Source organism: Glycine max, chromosome 16 (genome assembly GCF_000004515.6).
Source record: "Glycine max cultivar Williams 82 chromosome 16, Glycine_max_v4.0, whole genome shotgun sequence".
Lineage (NCBI taxonomy): Eukaryota > Viridiplantae > Streptophyta > Magnoliopsida > Fabales > Fabaceae > Glycine > Glycine max.
The window spans coordinates 29,727,362-29,737,022 of NC_038252.2; the positions used below are offsets into that span (position 1 = coordinate 29,727,362).

A 9,661-nucleotide genomic window follows, 5' to 3' on the forward strand; every position below is an offset into this window, starting at 1 on the left:
GTTGGTGGGATGCCGAAGCTTGTGTTGCAACCTCGGACACTGTCGGTGAGCAATGAAGGGGATAATGTGGTGAAGCCTAAAGGAGTTAATCTGTTTGGAGAGGTGAGACCGAGGGATGTTGAATTTTCGTAGAGTACCGTATGCTGACTTTTGTTTTCTCCCTCATCATCCTTTGAAAGAAGGTGTGGTTTGTCATTTATTGGTTTGGTTTTGTGGATGTTGCAGTGTCAGCAATGAGATTGATGTGGATTGAGCTTGGCGGTGCTTTTGCTGACCTTCTCAACGAGAAAAGGAAATGTTCTGTTGAAAACGAGATGGGATATGTTCAAAGAACGCTTGGCTTTCCCACTTTCTCCTATTTGACCAGACTTTGTAAAGTCCAGAATATAATCACTCCTAATTAGGCTGAAAATTTGAAGCATTTTAACTTTTAAACTCCCTTTCATGTTTGTTAGAATTCATGAACAAATTTATTGATTCTGTTATTTTTTCACACTACATTTAACTTAATTTTTGAATAATTTTTATCCTAACTTATCATAATTTTTCAATTCAGTTCAAAGACTTGTCACATGGATTTGCTTACACGGACAAAGACTTGTCACATAGACATATGACTAATAGCGAAAAATGAATTTTAACAATAGGGACTTATTTGTATAACGGATGTAAAAATAAGGACTATTTTTTACATTTAAAAAAGATAGGAACTAATTTGCAAAAAGAACCAAAAGTTAGGGACCAAAATGTCTATTCACTCTAAAATAAACTAAAATAGACTGTGAGTGTAATATGTGAACAATGTAATTATAAACCATTCAAAATATCTCCCCTGAAATCACTGTTCAAAATATATTGTTCAATATACAATAACAAATAGAAAGGCAGCTCCATGCCTTACCAACTAAGGCTGTTCCTATAACTAGAATCCGTGACCACCACCAAGTCACAGGCATCAAACATCCCTTTGACATCTTGAGAGGAGAGGAGAGGAGAGGAGAAAAAGGAGAACTTCTCTACCATTTTCTCCATACCTGACTTGGCATGTCAAAATAACTATACACCATAAAACAGAACTATACTTTATACAGTCAGCAGTTACTGTGCAAGATTATGTAGTAGACTATACCCACCACAAAGATTAAAAGACCCTATCTAAAAATCCTATTTGCCATCCAGCAACCCAAAATGTCTCTTACCAAGCACATAAAAAGGTTCTGGAGGATATATACAAAAGGTCAAAATGCATGGGAGTTCAGTTTCATCTTTTGGTTTTTGGTGCAACTGAACTGGATTTTGAGAACAGTGATAGTTTCTTCAAAATTGACGGTTTCTTTGATGATTTCTTTTCTTGATAGTGATTGTTAGGTTCTTGAGAGGCACCGAGATTTGGCTCACAACAATCTTCATACTGAAACTCGTCGTCCTTCAAAAGACGGAGTAATTCTAATGCATAAGCCTTTGCCATATCACTTCCTTTGTTGGAGATGTTGACAAGAGAAGGAATAATCCCCTCAGACACAACCAACTGACAGTATTCCACACGTTGAGAGCATAAAGAGAGAAGAATAATCAGTGCAGGTTCTTTTTCCTCATCACTGCCAGTCCCAAGTATTTCAACAACAGAAGATATGCATCCTTTTGTTTCTACAACAGTAACCCTACCCTCTTCAGTATCACAAAGGTTTTTCAAGATATGTATACTGTCTCTCAAAAGGGTTCTGTCTTCAAAAAATGGCAGTAATTTAGGGATGCACCCGAGAGACACCATGTAGGGACAAATTTGACCATTGGATGAAAAATTATACATTATTTTAATAGCTTTTCGTTGGAACTCTTCATTACCTGAATCAAGGATCTTTGAAACAGAAGTGAGCACACTGGAAGCTGCAACGTTAGCTTTTTCATACCAATTCCCTGTCAGTTCTTCCATTATGGTGAGAGCTTCACCAATCGCTTCTGTGTCAAGAAGACTTGCCAACATAATGCATGTATCTTCACTTAAATTGGTCATACCATTTCTGTATGAAAACCACAAAGAAGTCAATCCAATATATAAAAAAAAGGAGCACAGATAAAGCAAGACAAGATTTTTAAATTGGAAAGAAACTATAATCTTAATGTATCTTCCTCGGAATGAGTTTTAAAATTGAAGAAAAGCTTAACAAGATATCCTTGTTACTCTAAACCAAGTGAATCTTGCTTTTCAAAATTCAAAGGATGGTTAATCAATTCTGTAATGACTCACAGAAAGAATTTAAATCAAACAAATGTAAGCCATACTAAATAACTAGCAATTGACCAAGAACCAAATTGCAAGGGCAAAAGAAATTATACCTGCAACACTTCATAAATTCCATTAGCAACTTAGTTCCTGCTCGCAGAGCTTTTACATCGTGCCTCTCACATGCAGTGCTCAGAAATCTTGTGAGTGGGTCAATGAAACTCTCAGATGACACAGAGCAAAAAGCTTGGTAATTGCATTTGAAATCTATTTTCATATTTTCAATGACTTGGCATTGAGATTCCCATTGACGCTCATGGAGTTTAGACAAATGCATCCGATCAGCGTCATGTATCCGTACATGAGATTGATGCCTGCGCGAATTGTCACTGCTCTTGTTCAACATCAAATTTAAGCTATGGTTGGCCTTAGTGTGGGAGGAATCTGAATTATAACTGGTATCTAATGATCCAAGAGACATGTTACTAAAATCCATTGGGAAGTTCAAATCATACAAAGAACTTCCAAAACTCCTAATGGAGTTGGAGGAAGCTTCCCATGAGTGAAAATCTTGCACATGCCTACGCGGGTCAGGAATGGAGACTCCATTAGTTTTGCACCAGTTTAATATCAAGTCCTTTAAGGCAACATTTGGAGTCAATGCCATATGAGCCAATTCCTTTTTAGTTTTTGGGCATATAGTATTACCCTCATCAAACCACTTTTGTATCCACATCCTTTCATATGTTTTTCCTGAAGCAATGACAACAGGGTCATACATCAACCTTAAAGATATTGGGCATGTATATTCCTCAGGAGGTGTAAGTCTGCTCAACTCACTGGCATGAGTTCTATACTGACCATGGTTCAAGTACAGGTATGACTTGACATGAAGGTTTTTTTGAGACTCATGATCTGAGTTCTGAGTTGTGATTGGTCCTTCACTTTGAGAGTAGACCTCCATTTGTTCCCCTGTGATTGATTTTCGGTGCTTTATCAGGAGAAACAAAAGATTTTTCAAGATGATCTCTTTTGTCTGGTCATTTGGTTTGAGTTTTTCTAACAACTTCTGAATAGATCGTCTCTCTATTAAGATGGCCGTTGGGGATGTAATACCAAGTCTTGCTGCTACAAACTGAAAATCTTTTAGTTCAGATTCCTCCATTGAATCTTTATCTGATGTTGAAGGATCTTGCTGGAGCAATTGTTTCATAACCTTCCCAGCTGCTTGTTCAGCAGAGTTGAGGACAAATGTCACACACTCAAAATCACCAATTAGTCGAGAAATCTGCAAGAGGCATTGCAATGCAACAAAAGCATTAAATGAAGTTCCAAACAAATATATATTGTAACAAACAGAGCCAATGTAGTGAATAAAATAACCTAAAGCAGTATACAAGACACATAAAAATGGATAGCGGTGTTAACTTGACTAACCTCTGCGGCCAACATAACTGGAACCATATTCAGAATCTGGACTAAGCTTTGCGTTAATGATTTTCTTGCCTTCTGGAATTTTGAGAGTATGGAATCCCCTGTTATTGCCTGAAAGTGATATTAGAACCAACAGAATTAGCACGCAGCATGCTACAAATATAATCAATGATGATATCATATGTAACGTCAGTTGCTCAGTACTTTTTTCCGCATCATAAACTTTTTTTTTTGCACAGCAAAAGTAGATAGTATTATATATAAATCAGTACTAGGTGTACTGGATGAAGAATAAAATGTACAAGGCAAATTTGCCTAACCCAACCAACAGAACAAAACACAAAAACACAGAAGCCATAACAAAAAGAGAAAGCCCCCTACGACAGCTCTTCCTTCAAGTTAGAAGACCATTGGTTGAAATGAATGTGGAAGTCTTTGTCCATGCATTTTAGCCAAGACCAAGTGTGGAATAAAGCTTCGTCCATGACTTTTTCGGGGCTGAAAATGTGATTTTTGAAAACCACTGAATTTCTATGCTTCCAAATAGTCATGGATAGAGCTATCCAAAGCACTTCCCATCATAAACTTATTTCTCCAAAACATTGCTTAAGTCTGATATAATAGTACAAAAGATAATTTGTTTGAAAATTTTTGAACTTTTGCAAAGAAGAAATGGTGTCCCCATTCCTGAATTGTTTAAGATATTATTTATGCAGATTATAAAACGCTATATAGCTTTATCTAGCCGAAATAATAAAAAGAACTACACACCAGGTAGAGTTTACTAGATTCGGAGCAGTATAACAGGAGTTGTTTGGCTTTATCAATTGCCTCGTTCAGCAAACACAGAGCCTGCATTCCACTAGGGCGTGCTGCTTCTATCTGTGGAATTATCCGCAAGATTCTATCAACTAATTTCCTGAGTTCTGCACACATTGTACGATGTACCTTCAAACATGAATTACAACCAATAAAATGCTTAGTTTCAACATGCGAAGTAGTTTGAAAAAGAGTAATAGTTTGACATCCCAACAATGCAAACACTCAATTAATATCCCCATTCCTTCCTATCTCTCTCTTCTTGTCGCATGATATCACCTATTACATTTATCATTTCTCTCTTTGCTATTTCTTTTTCTGACCGAGTATAGACTTTTATTAGGGTGTCCATGGAACATTTTCCATAGAAAAGAACAACTTAATGATTGACTGAGTAAAAGGCTTCTAATTTTTTTTCTGTCAAAATTACAATAGGAATTAAATGTAAAAATATCAAACAAATCCTCACAACAACTATTTTATGTACCTTAAAGGAGCGAGGATTTGGTAATGTCTCTACCAGTTCACTGCCATCAGTTCCCATTCAGGGGAGTATCCTAAGCTACAAATAAGAAAGGGAAATAACATTAAGCAAGTTTATTAACTTCTTGCACAAATTCATGCATAAACCTTAAACAAAAACTCACTGCATGTAAAATATACTTTATGATTTTCAATAGAGTAACAACTTTGGGCTGCAAAATTCAAAGCTATATGCCAAAAACAAAGAAGTTGCCACAAAAAAGAGTGTCCCGGGTAGTATTCATCTTAAAACACAGTAAAAAAAAAACACCAATATGAAAGTAAGCATAAGAAGGGAAAGAGAAGATTGATATACGTTGGGATATTCCAGCCAGTAAAGTGAACATCAGTACCTAAACAATATTACTACTGCAAATCAACAAGTTTTTCAAATGCTACAAATGAACTTAAAAATAAATCTTGACTTTAATCTTTCAGTTAATTTACACTGTTGAAAAAATGAAAAAGAAAATGAAGCCAATTTGCCACATGAAAAGGAGAGAGAACAGAAAATCAATTATAAGAGATGACAATTGAGAGTTTAGTATATTGGAAACGATTTTAACCTAAAATAAAAATAGAACTAGAGGGTGGTTGAAACTGAAGGTAACAACACTTGGATTACACAATAGCAAAGAAAAGGGAAGAAAGTTAATTACATAGTTTAACGAAGATGATAAGAAGAAACCTTCCAAAAGAGTCAACTTGATTAATTCCAAACCATCATCATGACCACACTCTCCAAATGTGCCACTACCCACCATCAATAATTAATATATATATTTTTTTTGTTAAGAGTAAAGCCACGAGGCGTCAAATGAGCCCTTATTGAAACAGTGAAATCACCATTCTCCACTAACTTGATCGCGTGAAGCTGAATTCAGAGCGTTTTCGTGCAGCTCTACCATTCAGAAGCACGATGAACAAAAACAAAACCCCACGGTTCCTACCAAGAAACTTTATCAAAAGTAAAGTATAGCAGCACGTGTCCGAGTTCATTATTGTTATCTTTTCTTATTATCTCCAAATCCCCACTTTTTTTGCTCAGTTGACGATGTCCTTCTTCCCTCATAATAAGTCATAAATGTCCCACCCCACATAAAGTTCACAGGAAGAGAGAGAATTTTTAAAAAGAAATTGAAAAAGAGAGAGATAAAAATAGAGCTAATAAAGCAGAATTGATGATGATAACGCAGAATTGATGGTGATTAACGGGAGAGAGCATTCAATTAGGATAACCCACCAAAGGAAAAAGGCAAAAGATTCTATCTTGGGTGAAAGCGAAGCATGACACTGAAGATAGAATCAACAACCATATATCAAAATGAAGAGTGAGAGATAAAGTGAAAGAGGGAAGACAAATATCATGGAGAAAATTGACATAGGAAAGGACCAAGTCGACGAAAGGGTAAGGAAACAGCGTGGCAATCCCAGTGGCGGTTGCAAGTTTGACCCACTGATGAAGACACTGCAGTGCCGTCAAACAAGAGCAAAGAACAGTCTTCGTCATTGGGCTACCTGCCTGTGAGGGCTGTGATGGATGTGAACCGTCCACCTGGACACACATGTGGTCTCTGTGGGTCCCAGGCTGGTGGCTGTGACGAAAAGTAGGAACTAAGAACTTTTTATTGTTCTCACGTTGATACTGGGCAATACTTACCAAGTGGCCTAATATATGATGATCCGAATGCAACACAAATTGAATTTTTTTAATCCAAATATCCATTTTTTTATTTATCCAATTATTCCTTCTCCTATATTATTAATAAAATTATCCCTCACTATTATTTACCAAGTGAATTAGGATTTTCCAGCCAAATTCACACTTTTTCTTTTTTACTTTTCGCAAATTCCTTTTAGAATTTGGGTTTCCTTTCGGTTTTTCTTTTTCTTGATGCGGACCCCCATTTGTTACTCACACCCCCATTTACCATTCACACTCTAGTTTCGAGCCTCCCAATCATGAATTCACTCTTTTTTTTTTCTTCTTTTTTTTTCTTTTTTTTTTTACTTTTCACAAATCCCATGTTAGAATTCGGTATCCCCATATCTGAATTCTAAACGTTTTTTTTTTACATTTTATATTTTGTAATTTTTTAATTAATTAGCAATATATTTAATTTTTATATTTAAATAATATAATTAATTAATATAATTCTAATTTATAATGTAACTAATTAAATAATTATAAAAATAATTATTAATAATTACTAATATTTTAAAAAAATTATGATAACGGACGACTAAATTACTGATGTTTATAACAAATTTTTCTAAGAGACGTCATTGCCTTTGATTTAGTAATTCTTAAATTAAGAAAAAAAGTACTTTATTTATCAAACTCAATTACACTCATGGAGTTAGATTTTTATTTGCATATTTAGTGATTTTTTTTAATTAAAGTGATTAACACTATATATTATCAAAGTAATTCCTATTATGAAAATTGATTTGATTAAAATTACATAAATTTTTGTATAAAATTATTTATGCGAATTATGTTTGGTCAAAGAAATATGCAATTTGGCTAAATAATATTTTGTAGTTATAATAATAAATGTGTGATAATTATAAAGTATTTTCATATGAATAATAGTTAGTACAAAGAAAGACTATTATTTGACAGTGTCAATATTTGATCATTGTCTTAAGAGTACCAATTACAAATTAATTTATCTAGGAAATAATGTTGTTAGGTATTTTGTGATGGGTCTGTTCTGTAAAATATTTGCATGTTCTGTTATATGTATTTTTATATTAAATTGTCTTGTATTTTTTGTTAAATTGATTGAAACAACATGTTCCAAAGTAATCTCTGTTGCGTAAACTGATTTGATTGAATTTACATTGATGTTGTATGAAATTATTCATTTGAATTGTGTCCAACCCAAATGAAGACACAATTTGACAGAATAATTACATGTCTACGATGGTAAACATGTGATGATTATTTAGTTTGATTTTCCATGTGAATAATGAAATGTTCAAAGACAATAATTATTTGACCGGGGTAATCATCATATAAGTTTCCTATGCTAGTAATGGAGTGTCCAAAGACAACCTTTGTTTGATAGAACTTATCACTAATGTTTGATCAATGCGTTGAAAGTACCACTCGCAGTTAGTCTTTTTCAATCCAAAGATTCAGGATTAATGGTGCACTAAGTATCTTGTTTGAGTCTTGAAATTTATCATTAAGATTATTTGTGCATTGTATGTTTACTTTCTCTTCATTAATTGTTGTTGTTGATACTATTACGGTTTAAAATATTCATATGATTTAAATCCCAAAGCTACATATATAAAATTTAGAGTTTAAGAATAGAGTCAGTTAAAAAGAGTTGAGGATATTGCCTACTTTTTTTTCTAGAGAAGAAATAAGAAAACAAGATAAGAAATTTCTTCGTTGCTTTTGTAGGATGAGACATATAAAAAAAATGGAGTCCCAATTACACTATTTAGTGTGTGAAGAATGATAAACTTCTAATTTTTTGTTTGTTTTAAAGTTAATTTAGTTTTGTACCGAAGGATATTAATGGGTAGATTTTGATTCTATTACTCACAAAAACATGTCTATATAATATTACCTATGGCGTCATTTGACAAGTGATAATGAAAGATTTTTCTATGTGGGCAATGACATAAAGTTGCAGTTGAAGCTATGAAAACTTTTATGTTGCTTTGAAAGACAATTTCATTTGAATTTGGTTGAGACATATATTGAGCTATTTATTAAACCAAATTTTATTTTTAATTTAGACAAATTTTGTTATTTTTGTTCAATTAAAAATAATAAAGTTAGTCTCTCAAGTGATTCAAATGTTGCAAGTTATGAGTTCTTTTATGGATATTTGAGTGTTCCTATTGCAAATAATTTTGGGTGGTACAAAACTTAAAATTAAATGAGAATTTCATTACTTTATAACATAAGCACTTAAGTTATATTTCTTAATAGAGAATTTGGATTCTTGTGTTATTGGAAATTCTGGATCCTTTATATTGGTTTGACCTTATAGTCTATATTGAGTATATAAAGGGAAAATAAACAAACAAAATGGAATTCAGGTGCTAAAAGAAATAAGGATGTTTTGTAACTAATACTTGCATATATTTGTGTTTTATTCCTTACGGATTCATGGAATGAACAAATGTATTTTATTATGTTCATAGATGATTCATCTTATTTAATTATGAAAATTTTTGAGCTCTAGACATTTAATTTTTCAAAGTTGAAGTTAAACTTCAATTAGGAAAGAAAATTAAGGTTATCAAATCTGACCATAGGGGATACTATGGTAGATATGACATAAGGTGCAATGTTTAGGGTCCCCCATGTGTTTTTCTTCAATAATTATGAAATTGTTTTATAACATGTAATGTTAGGTAAACTTAGCATGAACACAATTGCAAAATGATGAAACTAGACTTGTACATATATGGTAAGAAGTTTGATTCTTCTCTACTAAAGTTGTTTTAGGGAAATACATTAAAGAATATAATTTATATCTTTTTAGGGTACCAATTAAAGTAGTAACTGATAACTACTAAATAATTGTATTTTGATAATAGAAAATAAGGCAAAATTATCTTTAAAAATAATTATTTAGCAGTTATTTGCGCTTAAATATTAAAGAATTGATGTTTTGTTGAATTTTGGCTGCA

The 9,661-nt window shown here is 33.1% G+C and overlaps 1 protein-coding gene across 6 annotated transcripts; it reads right to left on the bottom strand.

Moving 5' to 3' along the window:
• Positions 1-807: 807 nt before the first annotated feature.
• Positions 808-6,449, bottom strand: LOC100798951 (U-box domain-containing protein 5). Of its 6 annotated transcripts, XM_006599312.4 has the most exons (7): positions 5,659-6,449; positions 4,965-5,039; positions 4,430-4,606; positions 3,662-3,769; positions 2,338-3,512; positions 1,846-2,021; positions 1,578-1,721 (listed from the first exon to the last, which is right to left on the bottom strand). In XM_006599312.4, the coding sequence occupies exons 2-7, from the start codon at positions 5,019-5,021 to the stop codon at positions 1,711-1,713; spliced, it is 1,704 nt and encodes a 567-aa protein (XP_006599375.1). In that variant the 5' UTR covers positions 5,022-5,039; positions 5,659-6,449; the 3' UTR covers positions 1,578-1,710. The 6 variants fall into 6 exon arrangements, with proteins under 6 accessions (XP_003548884.1, XP_014624536.1, XP_014624535.1 ...); XM_003548836.4 differs by having other exon boundaries at positions 808-2,021; XM_014769050.3 differs by having other exon boundaries at positions 808-2,021; positions 6,243-6,441.
• Positions 6,450-9,661: the final 3,212 nt, after the last annotated feature.

What these genes read in the sequence shown, in the direction of transcription:
- LOC100798951 (XM_003548836.4), bottom strand. Translation starts at nt 5,021, where the DNA reads ATGGGAACTGATGGCAGTGAACTGGTAGAGACATTACCAAATCCTCGC. An exon ending in CAGTTATGTTGGCCGCAGAG is followed by an intron (nt 3,513 to 3,661) that starts GTTAGTCAAGTT and finishes TGCCTCTTGCAG; the next exon opens with ATTTCTCGACTAATTGGTGA. An exon ending in GAATTTATGAAGTGTTGCAG is followed by an intron (nt 2,022 to 2,337) that starts GTATAATTTCTT and finishes GTTTTCATACAG; the next exon opens with AAATGGTATGACCAATTTAA.